We start from the raw sequence: 20,214 nt of genomic DNA on the forward strand, positions 1-20,214 counted from the left end.
TCCTCGTGGTATTTACTATTTATGAAGAATGGCTTTATAAAAGATTAGAAATATTTACCATTAATTACATTCTATCAAACTCGTCCACACCGCACTCGACTGATATCTAACCAAGATATGCCTTTCCCTAAAGCAAGCCCTTACTAACTAACTATACGAAACAAAAAGTGTAACAAACTCTCCAAGCCAAATTGATTTGGTTCCATTAGTTTACGCTCGTTTGATGGCGCTACGTGTACGTTATAAAGTGACTTTCATGTAAGGAACTGGTTTAGTCTCTTCTGGACGTTACAAACATGAAGTCTACACAGGTTTTCTTGGTTATTGCTATCCTAACGTTTACCCTGGCCAGCGTGTACTCTGGTAAGGCTCTTGACATAAACGTACAATAAATCAATGTGAAGGATTTATTTATTTCCCTCTTTCTCTTAACAGCCGCACAAAGTTGTAACGAAGACGAGCACTTCCTTGAATGTGGTCCCAAGCAGGAAATAAGCTGTGCGATACGTAATATTCCCGTTGACCCCAATGATTGCTATCCGGGTTGTTTCTGCAAACCAGGATTCCTAAGAGACGTTGAAGGTGGAGTGTGCGTCACTAGACAGGGATGTCCCACATAGGTTTGATATAAACTGTTGCGTTGTTTAAGTATTACAATAAAATAAATAAACAATGATATTACCCTAATTAAAAAATATAAAATTAATAAACATGAACTGATCGCATTCAAAATCATTTTTAACAATCGTACAGATTAGTCTCTCTGTTCACTTTACTTATTCTAACAATTTTGATTGATTTAGGATGTAACTTTAGAACTAGTAAACTGTTACGAGTACATCTTTTACTTACATAAATTATATGCGAGTTATTAACCTAACGGAATGTTATTATTGGGCTTTCCGATTACATTCATCAATTTGCTTGTAAGATGTCGAAACTGTACCAAACTCACCTCTCCTAAATTAATCCGTAACATGTTATTGGTCACATTAGGTCACGGTCATGCATTTTTTAGATACAGAAGTTCTTGTAAGGCACCACTGTCTAAAAAGAAATCATTAAAATAAACCTGTTGTAATTTTGACGATGGAGGCCACGCAAGCATTTTTCATTGCAGTTCTCATAACGCTTACCCTACCTAGTGTGTATTCTGGTAAGATCGTTACTGTATTAGATTTTACGCCATGATACACTACATGTACAGCTTTTACTTTGATGATTTTTGCTGAGGTTTTCTTTATTATTCGATTCTATCAATAGTCTCAGAAGAATGTGCTCCAAACGAGTCCTACAGTGTATGCGGACCTTTCAAAGAAAAGTATTGTTTCGCACCGAAAAAGGAAATCACCGGAGACTGCGTCGATGGGTGTTTCTGTGAAAAGGGCTACATAAGAAAGTTGGAAGGTGAACAATGTATTCCTTTGATCTATTGCCCTCCGTTTCTTCCTGTAGAATAAAGTCATTTTGGTTACACAGTCTTTCATAACAGTCATAAAAAAAAACATTTATTTCGATCCCCACGTTTGCAAGATACATCCTCAATTGCTTATCCAAACCAATGCGCAGCCATGCAATCGCGCGTCCAAGGCGTTTGACATACCCAGCACCATTCGAAACCACAGCCCGATCGTGTGCAAACCATATGCATACAGCCGCCATCGCGTTCCGTTGCGGTACGACACTGGGGACACGGCTTCGTTGTCACCTTGATCGCAATCTTCGTCGCCTCGTCCCAACGCGCTTCCGATGCACGTTGTGGATCGATCGCGTACCCTTGCTCGTTGCCGGGAGTTGCAGGTGTCGGCGTTTCGAAGCACTCACCAATATGGTAACCTTGCAAGCAGCTGCGACAGAATACGTACTAAAAGGAAAATAGCAGAAATCACACATACCATTGAAGCATTCGGTACGGTAAATGTAATACATACCCCACAACCATTCTGGCACTGAATACGGCGACATTCTGGATCTACCAACAACCCCATACCACAACCCGGTTGTGGACAGAGCACTCCACCATTCTTCAGCACAAATTCCTCCGTGGCGAATCGTTGATACCGGTCGTACTGCTCTTTGTTCAGCAGCTTAAAATGGTGCACATCCTCGATGAAGGATGCTTCACAGCCAGCCGGACATTGCAACGTGTAACCACCGGAAGGATGCTCTACGAACTGTCGCTCAAGCAAACGGGTCACACAGTACTGGCGAAAGCAATCCAAACAGGATACATGCCCAGCCTCACACGGGAAGACTAGAATCGTATCACTGCCGGAATATGAGAAGAATCATTAAAATTACACTCTTGGCATCGTGGCATTTCGATCACCATACCTCACATCCGTACAGGCTATGCAAGGGATACTTTTGTGGTTCGTTTTGATCAGATTCAGCGGAGCTGCAAAATCTTTCTCCCCACCCGATGAGTGTTCAGAACACTTAAAGTAAAACTCCGTGAAGGGCGGCTCACCTTCATCGTTTTCCTACAATCAATTGAAACAGCTCAGTTTGAAAGCGAATCATTATCAACTCCAATCTTTCACTCACCACACAAGCAATTTCATAGTTTTCACAATGGCCAGTTATTCGCTTCCTTTTCAACACGTCGTCCCAGCAGGTTGGGTCCCGGTGAACGGTGAATGCTCCACTGCCGCAAATGCCACACCGTACCCGTAGCTTCCCAGTGCAAACCTTCTCACACTGCGAACAGTACACGAAAAAGTGTGCCTTTGTTCGCACTGCTACACCGGGACCATTCCTTTCATCCAACACAGTCAGCTCGGACATTGTCTCAGAGAGTGGTTTGTTCTGTTGTTCATCGGGCGATGGTTCCTCTGCAATGGTACCATTTAACGTTGGTTTAGTGGGTTTTTTCTGCCATGCCGAGGTGGGACGACTTTTCACGACGTGTATGATTGATTGCTGACCCAGGTCACATTCCTGCGCGATCAAAAGTAAAGTAAATACGTGATGTAACAATGGGAATGGCTACGATTCTAAACATGACACCTCGTACTCACACTAATCGTCGTCGTATCGGAAAGCTCTCGCCCGGCAAAAATGATCTTAAGTTCCTGCGGTTCAAGTCCGAGGCGTGGTGCAACCATTTCCTTCACATCCTTAATTTCCATGTGTGGTTGCAGGTCGACGGACAGCGTATTGCCGGTATTCGTTTTTACGTACACGCTCAGCGAGTTGGAGAGCTTCTTTTTACCGAAGGAAAATATCGCCAACATGCTGCTAATCAGTTCTCTAATGAAGCCGAACAAATCGAACATTACCACACACAGCTTAGGCGCTCATTTGAACCAACAGCAATATATTGAAGCTATTTTAACAGTCTTTTAAACACTTTCGTATTTTCACAGCACGCAATTTGCTTTGTTTTGTTATTGTTATGTACCAGAGGGTCGTTTGTCAAAAACAGCTGATCGAAAAGCCTTTTTGTTGTTGAAAAGCCCTTTCAGCACAGTAGGGATGATGTGGACGTAACGTTAAAATTTCAAGAACAGAGCTGTCAAACTTATTTTGGATCGCACAACGATTTGAATGCAGATTTGACCTGCTTGTCGTCTAGTTTGGATGGAAAATGTTTTCTTGGCGGCTAGATTTCCTGTTGAAATGAGTTGAATTTTTAATTCATTCACATATCAGGTAATTTATTTCCTGGTTGGCCTGGTTTGTGTCATGGGTCATGGGTAGTGTGTTTGGCATGCCTGTTCAAGAATTAAAAAAAAATAGAAAAAACGTTTCTTTAAAATTGTTCGCTAACAATAATTCGAACTGTAAAAACATAATTTATTTACATTTTTATCATAAACTTAAACATACAATAAAATGTATGTCCAAAGCAATGTCAAACAATCAACCAATAAACGAAAAATAATTCACAAGGAAGCCAAAGAATTAGATTGTACTGGATAAATAACCAAAAAGTTTAAAAAACAACATTTCAAACAAGTCATAATTTCTAACAAACCACGTGTTTCCCACCCAATTTTTTTGTTTATTTCGCATGCATTTCGATTTGTTTGGCAAACTTTTACGAAATTAATTCCCACAATTGTACCCAAAAAAATTATGAAAAAAATCATTTTAATTTCTGCAGTTGTTTGTTTAAACTTAAAGAACGCGCATGACACGCCAGCTATATTCGTTAATTTTATTTAATCTTTTTACACTGCTGAAACCTGACCAGAGCCCCCTGCTATCGTGCCGAGAACAATGGATGATATTGGGCTTGATTATAGGATAACAAAACAGACGAGAGTATGCACGCATCGGTCAAATTTGTCAAACACTGTCATGAGTGGGATGGTATATTTTATTTATGTTTGTGTTTGTTAAGAGCTTGTTTGTGAATAATACTAGGAAATAAATACACATATTAGAAGACATATAAACTAAAAAGTTTCAAAGTTTAAAGAATATTGGTACTAACTCCAGATAGACAAATAATTGCTTCACCCCAAAAATGACAAACTTTGCCAAACTAGAGTCATACAACTTTGTACACACGATAACGTTACACTGCTAACGACAGTGAAAATAATTAATCGCACCAAGCAGTTCAACCACCGTCAGAACTGCCGTGACTGTAGCACGTTTGCGACACATGGGTCCGCAAAAGGGATTGAAATCACAGCAACATCTGGTTACCAATTGTAACGCATTTCTCTATGATGAAATTTCGAACAACATCGCATGAATGGAGCAGTTTTTTGTTGCCAAAAATAATGCATTGAAGAAAACGTAGTTAAAGCGATGACTCCATAAACCTTGAAGCGCTGAACAAACTTCATCACGGCGCCAACTCCATTCCTTCAACTAACCTCCCCTCCCCCCCTCCTTCGCTCCCGCCCCACACCTCCTCAACCATCATCATCCACTGGACAGCTATAATCTTCACGATCATTTGTAGTGAAGCACAGACCGTGTCTCAAAGTGAAATAGCTCCGCTTCAACAAACCGACAAGCATCGTTTCTAAAGGGGGGCGCCAATCGATGGAAAACGCGCGACAGGAAACTTGATCCATGTCCGACAAAAACCTTACAAAAAAAAAACTTCCCCAAAAGCACACAAACCCTCACGCACGATAAGGACAACGAAGCACAACCAACCGAACCACATCGCAAGGATTGTCCCCGATGGTTGGTACACTGGTGTGCCCGTGTGTTCGTTGGCCAAAATGGGAAAGTGCACACAGTTTTTTTTTTGTTTGCCTTTCTTTGCGCTTTCCACTTTTTTATCCCCGTGCTGCTGGTTGTGTGCGTTTAATCCGTGAAATGTGATGTGGCGAGCGTACCCATGCGTTGGCCGAATATCGACTATCGATTCCCAACGAATTTCAAACGATCCTGACGCGGCTACACCGGTGGATCGTGCTCGATTTGTAACCGTAAAGGACATCGGGACAGACATTCGAATCGGACCACAACTATCGGGTTACGCTTAGATACTCCCAAGGCATCGGTTTGGACCATGTGTCGACGGTTGGTGGTAAGGACATTGATTAATTTACTGCCAGCGCTCGAGGGATGAGTTGATTGGAAACTGATTTCCGTTCTCTTGTGCTGCCTCCACACAGAAACACTCACGTAGCTACATACATACACGGTATCAATCGTTTGGTGGTGATTTAGCCGAAATATTGTGTATCCTGACGTTCTCTTGGTGATTTGACTTATTTTTTTTTTTAATCTTAAATGTTTGGCAAAAGAAATAACGATAATGAACTCGCCTAACTGATCAGAAATGCGTTGTTGTTTTTTTTCCCATTACTTTCATAAACGAATTTGATTTGAAAATAAATGCCGTTTTCCCTCAAACAAGCTATTTTGTGGAAAATCTTTGTCTCTAAAATAGTGGGATAGAGAAAGTATCCAGTATTGCCGTAATTTACTTTCATATGTATTTGAAGCTATGTTTAACAACGGGACAGTAACCTCCTCATCGTGTTGGATACCCGTAGCAAAATCAGAAAAGATGGTTAGTGACTGCGCAACTAATGGCCAAACGATGCACAATTGAGGGACGAAGCGGCCTTTCGTCTTCCAGAGTGACGAAAAGTACCAAACTCGGCCACGAGGTGAACGCCCGCCAGCATACGTAGAGTACGCGGAACTGCGTTGTCACTGACAACACAACAAGAGCTCACGATCAGTGGTAACGCATTGCAGTGGCAGCCGTAGCAGTATCAACAAGAATGACAGCAGCACCTTCTGCTTCAAAACAATTTTTAAAGCCTAGTCTTTCAAGCCGTTAGGCGCCCTCGAAAGCCGCTGCTGAGATGTTCTTAAGGGCTGCATTTTTTTAATGTCCTCAATCGATTCCCATTGCCCACTTAATGTTATTTTCGAGCGTTAAAACAAGAAGATGCCAGGTGGAGTACTAGTACGAGCTTGAAGGAGTCCTTGTAATCAAACCGAAATGTCTATGGGCTAGATATCAGTCATGAGGTACACGGTGTGACTGGGCGTCTCCATTGTGGTGAGTCGCAAACTCAAAGCGTACCCCCCTCCACATATGTTTTTTTCCACCTCGGTAAAGTTTAGTTATGATTCACTATCAACCGCTTCATTTCTCTTATTTATTTGCACGATTCTATAAATTGTGCTGACTCTATCCTACCTATTTTGAAATTCTGTGAAATAATTACTCAAAAACTTTTACACAATTTTTTTCATTCATTTTATAGAGATCGAAAGAGCGAGAAGAGATGATCAAAAATACATAAAGAAAGATTCTGGACAAGGACAGCTTTGCAGATGTTGCGCAAATCGTTAAACACAAACAACTGTTTGCACTTTATATTTAAAGTAACCCGTACTGCTTTTTCCTCTTAAACATTCTATTTTATAATTTTGCTAATTTCTTGTACTTTTCTTTCTTGTTTGACCGATGACTGACCGATTCAGAATGAGAATGACCGATTCTTGTCATATTTTTTTCATGTTTTATTCAAACTTCCTATTTATTGCATGATTATTTATGTTCCCTCTGTTCTTTCTGGTATATATTTTGTAATTTTTAAGCAGGAAAGTGTTTTATTATATTCTTTCTGCAATGTTTTATGATTCTTTCATTTATTTTAACTTTTTTTTGTAAAATTTCATTGATCTGGTAATTAATAAACCTTATACACTTCGAACTAAAAGTTAAATCCATCTTTGCTTGTTGCTGTGGGGCATGCGACAATAAAAACCTAACTTTAAAAAACTGAGTAGCTAAATAAAACCCATAGTGGTCGACGCATGTGTCTACTCATTGCCTATAGAAGAGCGAATAAAGAAAATAAAGTTTTCTAATATTTGTTGTACAGAAATGTTATCTGTATCGTTTGGTTTGATCTTGCGATGATCTTTCTCAGTACTTAATAATACGCAGTAGTAATGTATTACTGTCAACGATAGGATCGCTTCAACACGTGTACACACCTACGGCAACGATAGGGTTCTGAGACCCTATCCGGTACCCGGTGAATGGAAAGATCGGAAGCGTATTCATATTTCAATATTACATGATCACATGATCCATTATCACTTGTTTTCTCGAGTGTACTATGTAGAACAAACGTTGGTACGTAACAATGGTTTTTATTTATCTTTCACTTTCCAACTCATCAACCTCTGTACTTCGTCTTGTTTTGCACTTCTCAATCAATCCTCTCTGAGATACGAAATGAATGTTTGCTCTCAACGCAATTCGCTTCAGTTCTCTCGTCATGTTTTTTCGCTCCACAAGTTACGCAGAGCGATGAAGCAACGCATCAAGTCAAGTCAGTGTCTTTCGAACAGCCAAACGAGCACAGTGTGAAAAATGTAACCAATTTGTGACCTGACGTGGTGACTAAACGTGGAAGCGGTATTTAATCTAACAAGCTGCTAACAATGCTTGTGCTTGTACTAAAACAATTACGACAGTAGGTCGAAACGTACAGTCTTCGACCATACTTCTACATGTCGTTGTAAGAGAACGTGTTGTGATACGGAATGCAAGTGGATTGGAACAGCAAGCAGAAATCGATTGTGTGACAAGTGTAACCGTGCAAAGCGTATCAGGCAAGGCAACCACAACAACAAAACCAACACAAGTTGATTGCAAGTTAACGAAAGGAGAGAAAAATAGTGACACTCGACGGAGCGCCAGAACAGTGAAATGAATAGTAAATTTTCCTTCTTATCAGTGGGCGAACCGGGGAAAGTTTAGCATTCGTTCTCCCGTTTTCTCTCTCTCGCACACGTTCTCTTCTTTGCCCCAACGCAACCCCACGCTTTTCCGATTGCTGAGAAAGGATTTCGATGGTACGATGCGCGCGAATGTATGGTGCAAAAAATAAACCACCCGAGAGCGCTCTTTTCGATGGCCTTTTATTTTTATGTTTTACATCGAAACTAGTTAACTATTGCCACTAACACACACTAATTGGAGAACTGTACAAACGTCGCGGATGATGAGAAAATGATGAATGAAAAAACTACATGTACCGCTCCCGTTGCACGGACATCACGATTCTATAATCGATAAAGTTTGGACGGTTTCAGGATGGGCAGACGTTCCTGCCGAACCTCCAATGCGTTGGATCGTGCGTCTAGTCTACCGAAACGTGCCGCCTGTGGTTTGCGCGAGCACCGCACGGGAGCGTGCGAGAGATTCGCTTGACTGTGTGCGTGCGGTTGTGTGTGTTTGTGCGCGTGGAAAAGTTTTCGACAGGCCCGAACTAGGCGTCGCCATCGACATGGGAAGGTCAGTACTCAACGGTTTCGTTCGCACCACACTGGGCTGGGAGAGTTGCGTCAGTGTAAAAGAAAACCAGTGCTGGAACGGAAACCCACTAGAACGGAGTCTCACTAACTGTCGCGGTGTGTGGTAACTTTCGCTCTAAACATATGTTTCAACTCGTGTAAAATTCTGTGTGATACCGTGTTTCGTTGTGATGTTTAACTAATTGTGTTGTTTTTTTCATGTGTTGCGCAAATAAAAAGTTTTCCTAACTTACCTTATCAATCGGTGTACGGTGTGTGTGTGTGTGTGGGTTGACCACAGTAAATTACATACAATGCATAATTCAGCAGTTCAAAAAGGATGTTGTTTCAAAGTCGATGATTTAGAATTGCAGTTTTGGATAGTAGCTATTTGGGCACATTCAATAAAATTCCTTTCAAAGGGAATTTACACAAGTTTAAAACAACATTTCACATATCATCAAATGTATCGGAATGCTTTGCTTATCACTTTTAGTACATACACAGTCCTTTAGTACATTTTCGCATCTTCGACCAGGTGAATGCCTCGAACACGGAGTACTTTTGACAGATCAGAAATAGAGACTGTACTAAAAGAAAGGTGTACTAAACGTGGACAAACATAGTGTATTAGTGCACTCGTCCATAGCGAGCACTGCGAACCCTGTAACAAACACCAACCAACCAACACCTAAACAGTATACAGTCTTTTCCCGAGTTACGCGAATTCGAGATACGCGAATCCCAAAATTTAGACAATTCGTGTAATTTTGTTCGTAGAATTGAAGTTTATATTTGTCAAATTTCAAATTTTCCCAAAAATACGTTACATTTTGATATTAAAAACATTAGTTTTGGTGAAAATTTACTCAAATCGTCGAAATAAACGTAAAAATATCAAATATTACTATGTGCTTCGTAACGTAAAAAGAAGAAATCGATCACTGAACACTAACTATAAACGATATTGCAAAGGGAATTCGAGTTACGCGAAAATTCGAGTTACGCAAATTTGTCTGGCACGCATTATTCGCGTAACTTGAGAAAAGACTGTATATTCTTCCCTAATCTCTATTGTGAAAACATGGTTTAAGCTTCTAATGTGTCGTTGATTGATAAACGGTGTCACTTTTTTAGTATAAATTCCTTCATTTCCATTATGCCATAGTAATGTGAGTGTAATTTAATTCTTCTCGTAGTGTTTTTCCATCGTGAAAATGTGAAAACCAAAGAAACCTGCTGACAGTGAGTTCCACTGAGCTATAATATGTACTGTGAATCAAAAGTGTACTGTGGGTTGATCGTCACGATCAACTATTAGGCAAGTGTTGGAGGTGTTCACGAATATCTGTAGGCCGCGATCATCAAACTGTTGTACGATGTGATTGTGTTGTTTGGCCACCAAGAGACAAAGTTTCCCCACCCGCGAAGCATGCTAACCCATTAACGCTGCTCCCGGCACACACGTCCATCGGTTGATGTTTCCCGGATGCGCCGTTAAGGCGCGACTCTTTACACCGCCCGACCGGGACATTCCGCTCCAAATGCGCGGGGAAGGCTCCTTCACCATTCTGCCGCCATCCTGCACGGTGGGCACTGTACCGAACCGGCTATAAATAGTGCATAATTGGTTTAGTGCTTGGGCGGGTGTAAAAATAGCGACCGCGCTTCCTTCCCGCAGAGGAACGCAACCGACGTTAGGACGTCAGAGCACCAGAACAGTATGGATTGCTGCAGCAGTAGCAGCTACGTAGACTACAGACACCATTCGATGAACGGCAACTTCTGCTATCCGTACTCGCCCAACATGCTGCGCAGTGCGTCCCCGTACCCGTTGGCCAGCGCCGGCCGATACGGTGCGGACTATCGATCTTCACCGCTCGGCTATCACCATCACGGCGGGTACGATGGGTACGAAAAGTACTACGGCAGCTACCATCACGCATCGTCCAGCTACCAGACCGGTTACTATGGTAACTACCCGTCGTCCTATCGCGACTATGGCAGCTACGGGCACTACTACCACCAATCGCAATCACCGTACGCACGTGGCGGAAGCTCCGGTGGAGGGGCACCGCCCGGGTATGGTGCGTCGGCGACCGGCGCTGGCTACCTGTACCCGGGACGCCATTATCCAGCTTCCTCCTCCACGCTGGCCCATCCCTTCGGTGCGCGCGAGTCGTCCTACTATCATGCCCAGCGCGAACACCACCAGCAGCAGCAGTATTCGAGCTTCGCTAGCTACGGCCATCTACCGCCGTACCGTAACGGTGTGGGCCCCGGCACACACGAGCATCCTGGTGGAAAATCCCATCACCATCCACAGCAGCCAACGCATCAGCAACCGTATCCGCCACAGCAAACCTTCGCCGGAAGTCACAACGAGCGGGGCATGACCGGCAGTGTGGGGAGTGAAGGTGGCACTACCTCGGCGAGCCATCCGTCCCCACCGTCGGCGTCGACCTTGTTCAGTGCGCAGAATGGTTACTCGTCGCCGAGTTCCGATTACACGCTCCCGACTTCAGCCTACAGCTCGGCGGATAGCCCCCAGCATCCCCTGGCAGACGAAGGGGATGCTCTGACGCCCACCGCAACACCTACACCATCGACGGCTTTACTCGGTGCAACAGGTATGTACGAACGAGCGAATTCCACGAACTGCGCTTCCTGTGTAGATGGAAGTATGTGTGCGAGCGTAAGGAATGCTATGTTCTCTCTCTCTCTCTCTCTCTCTTTCTCTATTATTGAGTTCCAACACCCAATTCAATATGCGCGCGTTCTCATTCTTTGCACGCTGTAACACGCATTTCCACTGCTTCCGTAATAAAATAGGATACAGCAAACGCTGAACGCACCACTACTACCAACCCATTGTACACCTAGCGCGTTATCATGGTTACCGTTGACAACCGGCACACTGCTGATGTGTGTAGTGTAGTGGTGAGAGAAGTGGATCGGCAGCAAAGAAAACAATGCGTCTCCATCACACCCGTGCAAAAACTTGGCTACTCTGTTGACAGCTAGCCGGGCTCATGGTGTTGGTAAGCGTTGGGTAGTTTTCGTTGGATCCTATCACAAAATCGATAGCATTAACCCGACGACTCTTGCGCTACCGATTCCGTATCCCCCAGCTAGTAAATAAGCATGCCAGCTAGCAACACGAGGAGTGTGAATAAATGATCCTGTGTACACTACCACTACCAGGATCGCAGTGCTAAGTTAACCAGAGAGGCTTGGCTCACTGTAGCTCTGCGGGGACGCCTGCTCTGTGTGTGTGCGTGTTGTATACACACTTCATGCCAAGTGGAAGCATCTTGGAGCCATCGCCGCAACGTTGGTTTGGGGGCTGTTTTTGTTTTGCTCATCGCCTCCATCGGCGGGACGCGACGCTTACGCCTGCTGGACAGAGAACTGAGCGACCGCAACCCTGGGACTTTTCCGTGCAGAAAAAGGAAAAAAATCAATAGAACCGTACCCACGCCAAACCCGAGACCAACGGGTGGTGAGAATTTGATGGTTTAGGTGTGTGTGCGGTTGGTTTTTTTTTGCTTCTTTTGCTTTTCGCCATTTCACACTCCCGCTCCCGTCGGTTGTTCATGTATTTCATAGCTGGTGAAAATTTGCCGAGCGAGAAGCGTATTTGGGCAAAGAAGCCTTACATCCTAGAGACCGCGCCAGTAGGACAATGTAGCCTACAATTAGATTATCATACGCAGTTGGAACAGTTTTAGCGAGCAGGCAGAGGACGAATCGATGACATACCGGCGCTGTGGTTAAGTTCGAAACGAATTGCTATGCTGTATTGGCGTGTTCCATGCATCAGCAACTGTTTAGGGCAAAACTGTTTATAAAAAAACTATTGGCCGATTCTTGGAGATACTCGATAGCAAATATTATGCTTACACATTTTGATACATTCTTAACTTTAAAGCCTTTCTCTCGCTATTCTTGGCTTTGTTTACTTATTTTCTAACCTATTCTGCATATGTAGTTCATCTAAACGAATTCATCTAAAGGATGGACTGTATCTGGACTGACTGAGAGTATGAGATATCGACTGAGAGTATTTCTCATTTGTGGCTATCCTACTATACACAACTCAAATAACTTAAATCAGTGTAAATCAGTCACTTTAGAACATTTATGAAGAAAGCAAATCACCTCCTTGTGAAGTTTTGTTGTCACCCCGAAAAGAAGTTCTTCATGATAAAGTTGTAGCGGAACAAGCTCTTTGGAGACCCTAAGCGGAATGACAGTTATCTCCCATTAGGGTCTGGTAGTTTGGCCGCTTAGTTTGCTAGTGGATGATCCGCCCCTGCGGTAAGGTACTTCGTGCCCTTTGTATACAGCCGGTCGAGCATGTATAATATCTACTGCCATGTGTAGAAGTAGAACTTAAAGCTAAAGGTCCAAGGAAACGTGATCTCTTCGTTATCTCTGAAGGATGAAGTAATCACCCAAACAGTAAAAAAAATACCGGGACAAGATGGAGTTCTATTAGGCAAGCAGGCAAGCAATCTACAAAAAGGAATAAATGATGGTTCTGGTGAATAGTTCCCAGATAGTTTAAGGGCAAACCTCACATGGAGGATCAAATCCAATAGTCGTCAAAAATGCGGTTGTTGATCGCTAAGACAAAGAAAACTTTAGCTTTTTAATCAGCCTATGGTAAAGTTCTGGGCGGCGTAATTCTGCGTAATATCGTAAATACATGTTCGATGGTAATCTATGGTACAATTAACATCAGTTTGGAGACATTTCCTTCCTCAAATCGTGAAAGACACCTTTTCCCGGGTGTACTCGGTCGTGTTGCTGCGTAATATTCTGTCATCTAAATGAGTGATCCTTTTTTATGCGAGAGTTTGAATACCGTAAATACTACCATTTAGACATTTGCAGCGTAGTGCATATGATTCTTATGATACATTGTTATAGGGAAGTCGTGGAGGTTCGCGAGATGCAACGGTCAACGTTATTTGAATGTTGCGCTTTGGTGACAGCACTCCAGTGTATATAGTACCAAGTGTACCTCGACGATTGACCACATAAGTAAGGCCTGATAGTTAAGAGGGAGCTGCATTGGTTTTCACACGGCAGGAACTGATATAAATTCCCAGCTCTGACGCCATTACAGTACCCAGGACTACGCAATATCCAGTTAGGTGCAGATAAAGTCAAGATTAACGAGAAATTGTAGACCACAGGAATGATCTCCTGAGGTGTTGCAGTACCAAAAGAATACCCAGAGAAGATCTCGAAGTAGAAGAGTTTATAAATGTATTATTGTCAACCTGTCACACACAGCATTATAAACTTGTCAATCTTGAACGTCCACCGTGTGGAAGATTTGTTTGTCCGATACGTTATAGCGTACAGGCGTAGCGCTTTTTTTCCTCCCTTCAAATCTCCATTACGTTTCGAATCGATACACTGTAGCAAAGCAACATCCAGCCTCTTTGTGCTGTGCTTTCTTTCTTTTTGCTGGTGACATCTTCTCATCACAGCACTATGTACAAGTCTTGTGAGTTCATCTTATATGCCTTCCCACCGATATCCCACATGGGGAAAACTTGCCCACCAGGGGGACGTAAACCTGCCGATAGAGATTCCGAAAAAGCCACGGGTGAAGGTTGCCCTATGTACTTGCCTGTCACATCATTGCCCACGCAAACCCACCGAAACCCTTTCGCACGGTCGACGAATGGGCGAATTTTCGCTAACCTCCCATCTCCCTCCCAAACAAGAAAAAAAGGAACCGTCGAAACACTCCTTCTTGCGCTCTCTTTCATTAATAGGACTTCTTGTTTCTTTATTTTTCGTTCTTTCTCACCCGCATGTCCACGCCGTTCCCTGCACGTTGGCGTTGCTGCCGCTGCTGTTTGCATCATCAAAATCACCCGGATGGACGCCCAGCAGCAGAGTACCCGCACGGCACAAAGGACAACCGTATGCGAAAGCCCAAAGAGCGCAAACTGCACCGAGCGTACGGTGGTGGCAATGGAAATGGCAGTGGCCGTGGTAGCCGTGCCAGTAGCCCTGCTGCAGCGGCGGCGAATGGGTTGAGCGGGAGCAATGGTGCAGCTGCAGCGACAAGGATGAAATCACTGGATGCACTTACAGTAAGTATATACTGGGCACGTAAATGCTGTGGAGATGCAGATTGCTGGCCAAGCGTGGGTAGTTTTGTGTGCTTCTTTTTTGTTTGGTTCGGTATTTGCGTGTGTGGGTGTGTGTGTGTTTTGTGTTGCGTTTTTATTTCCCACTTTTCACTTCAACCACCCAAAGCCTGGTGAGTGTAGGGTGGCGGTTTTTGCACAGAACCATAATCTCCTTCTCCGGCACGGTGAAAGAGAACGTTGTCAAATATTGATTTATTTTCAACAAGTCTGCACAGCGCGCCATTTCGTGCCGTCTGTTCGTGCTCGATTCACATTGCCAGGTGCGGAGTTGTAGCTGTGCAAAGGTGCATATTAGGACACCTTGAAAAAGTAATTTATTCTTGCTTTTTACGTAAAATGAGATTTAAAATGATCGCTTTTACAAAAAAAACTTTATAGACAAATGATATTAGTACTCTAAACCTTTAACTTTTTAGCATTATTCCATAGCCCAGAGAAGAGATTTGCAAGCGTAAATAATTCAATCATTTTATCATTTTATAATACACTCAACCAGTAAAAAAAGTTACTATTAGACCGCCATTGTAAGCGTAATGTCCGATATGTCCCAACGTTACATGATTAAGATATTAAGTATGAATTACCACATAACTCACCCCACATAATTCCTATCAACGCGTTTCACTAATAAGAGTCACGCTTTCCTTCGCTTTCCTGTTGATCGATAATTCGAACCAGCGACACATGATCGATTAAACGCGCGCAACGACTTCACCCTGAAGGTTCCCATGAAACACCTCGCGCCTCCATCGACTGGTGAATGGCGCGCTTTGGATTTCAGGGAAAGTCCCACTTCATCTCACCCGACCGAGTCCCATCGGAACCACTCCTTCTCATGGGAGGTCAGCATTGTCAGGCTGTGGGAGGTGGTAGCAGTTTTACTGCCATCAGGGCAAGGCAAGCAATTGTGTGTGACTGTTGGTTCGAAAATCGCCCAAGAGCATCCTGCTGGTAGCCAGCTTCATGTGGAGGTGTGTGTTGCTTCTGCAAGTGGAAAATCCCGTACACCGGAAATGCATTTCCTATGTACCTAAAATTATGCTTCACGCGAGCCTGTCCTTTCAAACTGATGAGAGTGCGAGAGAGAGCGCGTGAGATTTGCGAGAAAAGAGAGCGAAATTCAACCGGCAAAAGCTTCCATGGCAACGAGCCGCACTAACACCAATGCGTACCGCACCTATACAATCTCCCATCGCGGCTACAAATAGAAGAAAGCGGGAAAATCCTTTTACCCACACATATGCCGCAACCTACACGGTACGTCCCGGTGAATGTTTTCCTTTTTGTCTTCCATTCTCCGCAACGATCGATCCGGTTTCCTTTCCCGCTATTCGGCTGTGTGGTCCGCGCTGTTGTCATCGAGGCACACAGTTGCTCGGTTCATCACAACACGGTCTGCTGCTGCTGTTGCCACTGGTTCTGGTGACTTTCGGATCGGATCGGCGAACCATTATCGATCCTGCGCAGTAAAAATGGGCCAAACCAGCATGCTTCCTTCCACACACAGGCCAGGATGCTCGACGCTAACCGGCAATACGGACACAAACACTAGCGAAACCCCGTTCGAGGAGTCGCGAAACGGTGTCTCCTTTCTGTTTTTTTTTTTTGGTTCGTTCTTCTTTGTTTTGTTTGTTTAAACGCGAACCATTTGCGGTGGTGTTGGTGGCATGTTGGGTTTTCCCGCAGTGTATACAGTTGGATGGTGGTGCCCTGTGTAACTCGGGGAACGTTCATCCAGCTAACAGTAATCGCCTTCCAATCCACGAAGCATATCGGGTCGGATCGATCCGGGCTGGCAAGGCAACTTCTTCGCACCAAGCGCTTTTTTCTCCCGGATCGATCGAGCAGACTGCGTGCGTAGGTTTTTTGGCGTATTTCGTCCTTCCCACGTATGGGCACCCAGGGGGCAGTCACTGCTTACATATGCGTCTCCCTTTTGCAGTCTCCCACGGCGTCACTTTTCCAACAGCGCTGCGGTGCTGCATGCAATGCTTGGTGTTCGAATACGGAAGACGTTTGTGCGAAAGAGTTGAATAAAACTATGTTCCTTGTAGCTTTTGGAAATGCTGGATTTTTGGGTTTTTTTTTTTGTAAAATATAATACTTTAACAAAAACGTCACTCCAAACAGTATTTCGTACGATTATTGAACATTACACATATATTATGAATGTATATTATCATTTAATCGTTCGGTTAAGTTGGTGTTGAGAAGTTACAACTCCTAAAGACGCACATTTTAGCAGTTAGTCGAGCACACTGGAGGATGTAGATCGAACACAGTTGGATTTAATCACCACAGCAAAACGAAGCCATGTATGGCAGGCATGATAGAATCGGTCGTTTATTAAAAACAGAAGTAAACAGAACAAAAAAATATATCATCTCCATAACGTCATTTTAGAGCTTTGTTTTTCTATTAAACATTTTAATCATTTAAAGTTACAGTGCACATTGTTTAAGCTTTTGTGGAACCGCTCATTATATGTTGAGTTTTGTAGAACAACGAATCATGTAGCGGAAGCTTACCCCAACTAGTACTGCCAAATAAACGATACTGATAAATTATACGGCTAACCCTGCATAGCAAAAGAAAGCATTTCCAATGGGCCTTGTTATTTAAAAAAAAAACTATGTTAAGGGCAAACGAGAGTAGAAATAGGCGAGAGAGCGAACTCCTTAAACAACTCATCTGATGGTGTGACGCACTCACGCTCTCCTGTTGAAACAGTTACCCCTGCTGGTTAACCCATCAACGGAATGCGCCTGCTTGTATACAAAAGTACATGGACTTTGTTTGCATGTGTACAGACACTTGTTGCTCCATCCGTGGGGACGCAATCCGGGAGAGTTAAACGATGGGCGAAGGAAGTAAGCATATATAACACGAAGTACTAAGTTCCGGCGATCGATGCGTTGCTATTGTTTACGTGCAAGTTGTTTACGTTACAGTAAAAGTTTTGTTTTATGTACTGCTGTAGTCAAATTGGGGAAGTTTAAGTTAGTTTGAGAAAGATTTGACATTTATTTTCGTACAATAAATGTAACATAGCTTCTACTAATAATTATTACCAATTATTATCTTCTCATTTTAAGAATTTGTGCTGGCCCGAAGAAGATCAGTTCTCAGGACGAATGAGAAAATACTCAACTGCCAATGGATTGAAGTCGAAAGAAGGAAACAACGGTAGAAAGGTGCGTAAATCGTTTATGTTCTATAATGTGTTAGCAACAGACGCAGGAAAAGGAAACTTTGAAAAATTAGTTGACCCATTTAGAAACGGTTAATAGCACGAAATATGCAAGTGTGTCGTTAGAATATTTAAAAAAATTCACCTATTGAAGAAAATCTCTCAGTATTTTGCGGTCTGATATGAAATGTTGTTGTTCTTTAAATAATAAAATATGCAAACTAGAGCGAAAAGAATATAAGTTTTACTTTTTCCTAAAGTGATGCATTATTAATGTTCATTTAAACTAATGTACCTTTGGGAAGGTGTAGTGTACTTTGAACACTTGATACAAAAAATAATTCGGGAGATTTTAAGGCAACCAGATGTTTGGTGAAGATTATAGAGACCGCACCGTTGAAGTTACAACAAAACGCAATATTTACTTCCATTAAATTAAATTACATTACATTACATTAAATATAAAAACCCACAGCTTTAGAACGGAATGTCTCAAAAACTTGGGGGTGAAGTTAACGACAAAGTTGACGCCCCAAAAAACAATATTTGGGATGAACAATTTTTTAAAAAGTTGTGGAATATATTACCTCGTTACTTACTATTTTATTCCAATCTATAAAAATCTATACTATACAACTCAAGTTTCTACAAATGATAAGTGATGTGCATCAGTTACTAAAAAAACACAAATTCATAACAAAATAACACAGACATTTCCCAGGCCTCAGGCGATTTTTTTTTTCGCTTTGGTTTAAAGACCACCGCTGTTAAACTTTTAACAACATTTGAAGTTCCACCACCACCGGTACCAAATCACTAACAAAATTTTCACTTCCTGCTGCAGGAAAGCAACGAATTGGAAACCGCCACAGTAGCGTCCCCTAGCCGTACGACGGGCCCTGGACGACGCACGAAAAAGCAGACACCTACCAGCAGGCAGGCGAAGGAAACGAAATTATCCGCCGAAAGCAGGGAGAAGCAAACAAATCGGTCCACACCGCCAACACCAACGGTGGAAAACAAAGTACGTACGGCGGAAGCCGCCGTGTTGCTATTTATAAGCACATATTGATTTTGATGTCCGAAAGCATGCCAGCACTCGCACCCACTCGGTCACGCAGCTGTAGCAGAAAAAAAAATTGCAAAAAGTCAATCGCAGCGTGATTAATTTTGGTACTTTTTGCTATTCTCACTTTGCAGAACATTACACCACTGCCGGGCTTCCAGCAAGCGTTCGGCTCGACGGAAATTGGCAAGTTCTCCGAGGTATTCTTCAACAGTAGTCCAACGTCAGCGAACCATAGTCCTCCACAACACCACCACCAACACCATCATAATCATCCGCTACAGCTCCAGGACCATCAGCCCCAAAACCCACAGTCCCAGCAAGTACCTGCCCAGTCGCATGGCACGATGCAGCAGCTAGTGATGGAATCGCTCAACGCGTACGAATCCGACGTGGATACGCTTAGTCCCTGCCAGGCGTGGGATACCAGTGGTCCCGGTGTTGGTGATACGTACGAAAATACCGGAACGACGGGCAGCGGGTACAACCCGCAGATCGGCACTTCCTTCCATCCGTCGTACTACGAATCGTCATCCTACTCCGACCATGGCGTCGATTCGCCGCTGGGCAACTATTTTAGCGAAATGACATGCAACGAGTTTGTGAACTAGAAAAATCGATTACCGGGAACATCCTTTCTGGCTGCGTACTACTGCAGCCGAACTAGTCATGCCGGTGCGGGAGGAAGTTAAGTGTATGAACAGAACATGATGATAGGTGAGGAACGTTTGGCAAAAAAAAACCCAGACAAACTCAACACAGTCTCACACACACAAAAAATCAATCAAAACCGGTTTTATGCCACAGGCAAATCAACTAAGGTGAATTGAGCGCGAAAGAATGGAGCATTTAACAATATTCTTGGGGTGTTAGTAACGAGCATGCGATATTAGCACCCAGCGAAGATTTTGCAGCAGACGAGAACAGCAAGGATTGCCCCGCGAATGTTATCGGATTATTTTTTTTTTAACAAATACTGAAAAACTGCAGAGTGAAATGATGCAAGCCAAAGTTAGTTAAAATTCATGCGTAAG

General features: G+C 43.2%; 3 protein-coding genes across 3 annotated transcripts; 2 read left to right on the forward strand and 1 right to left on the reverse strand.

The window, feature by feature from the left end:
• The first annotated feature begins 296 nt into the window (after window positions 1-296).
• LOC128711188 (venom peptide SjAPI-like) lies at window positions 297-620 on the forward strand. The gene is made up of 2 exons (XM_053806052.1): window positions 297-363; window positions 436-620. Exons 1-2 carry the CDS (start codon window positions 297-299, stop codon window positions 618-620), a joined length of 252 nt encoding a protein of 83 aa, XP_053662027.1.
• Window positions 621-1,549: 929 nt separating this feature from the next.
• Window positions 1,550-3,278, reverse strand: LOC128711834 (E3 ubiquitin-protein ligase parkin). Its single transcript, XM_053806719.1, has 5 exons — window positions 3,021-3,278; window positions 2,548-2,940; window positions 2,335-2,483; window positions 1,932-2,268; window positions 1,550-1,864 (listed from the first exon to the last, which is right to left on the reverse strand). The coding sequence occupies exons 1-5, from the start codon at window positions 3,276-3,278 to the stop codon at window positions 1,550-1,552; spliced, it is 1,452 nt and encodes a 483-aa protein (XP_053662694.1).
• Window positions 3,279-10,468: 7,190 nt separating this feature from the next.
• On the forward strand, window positions 10,469-19,791 carry LOC128715104 (uncharacterized). Its single transcript, XM_053809986.1, has 5 exons — window positions 10,469-11,375; window positions 14,659-14,864; window positions 18,020-18,118; window positions 18,959-19,138; window positions 19,315-19,791. Exons 1-5 carry the CDS (start codon window positions 10,469-10,471, stop codon window positions 19,789-19,791), a joined length of 1,869 nt encoding a protein of 622 aa, XP_053665961.1.
• The last annotated feature ends 423 nt before the right edge of the window (window positions 19,792-20,214 follow it).

The sequence above is a fragment of the Anopheles marshallii genome, chromosome 3 (genome assembly GCF_943734725.1).
Source record: "Anopheles marshallii chromosome 3, idAnoMarsDA_429_01, whole genome shotgun sequence".
Lineage (NCBI taxonomy): Eukaryota > Metazoa > Arthropoda > Insecta > Diptera > Culicidae > Anopheles > Anopheles marshallii.

What these genes read in the sequence shown, in the direction of transcription:
- LOC128711188 (XM_053806052.1), top strand. Translation starts at nt 297, where the DNA reads ATGAAGTCTACACAGGTTTTCTTGGTTATTGCTATCCTAACGTTTACC. An exon ending in CCTGGCCAGCGTGTACTCTG is followed by an intron (nt 364 to 435) that starts GTAAGGCTCTTG and finishes TTCTCTTAACAG; the next exon opens with CCGCACAAAGTTGTAACGAA.
- LOC128711834 (XM_053806719.1), bottom strand. Translation starts at nt 3,278, where the DNA reads ATGTTCGATTTGTTCGGCTTCATTAGAGAACTGATTAGCAGCATGTTG. An exon ending in CCGATACGACGACGATTAGT is followed by an intron (nt 2,941 to 3,020) that starts GTGAGTACGAGG and finishes TTGATCGCGCAG; the next exon opens with GAATGTGACCTGGGTCAGCA. An exon ending in AGTGCCAGAATGGTTGTGGG is followed by an intron (nt 1,865 to 1,931) that starts GTATGTATTACA and finishes TTTTCCTTTTAG; the next exon opens with TACGTATTCTGTCGCAGCTG.
- LOC128715104 (XM_053809986.1), top strand. Translation starts at nt 10,469, where the DNA reads ATGGATTGCTGCAGCAGTAGCAGCTACGTAGACTACAGACACCATTCG. An exon ending in GGCTTTACTCGGTGCAACAG is followed by an intron (nt 11,376 to 14,658) that starts GTATGTACGAAC and finishes ATGGACGCCCAG; the next exon opens with CAGCAGAGTACCCGCACGGC. An exon ending in CACCAACGGTGGAAAACAAA is followed by an intron (nt 19,139 to 19,314) that starts GTACGTACGGCG and finishes CTCACTTTGCAG; the next exon opens with AACATTACACCACTGCCGGG.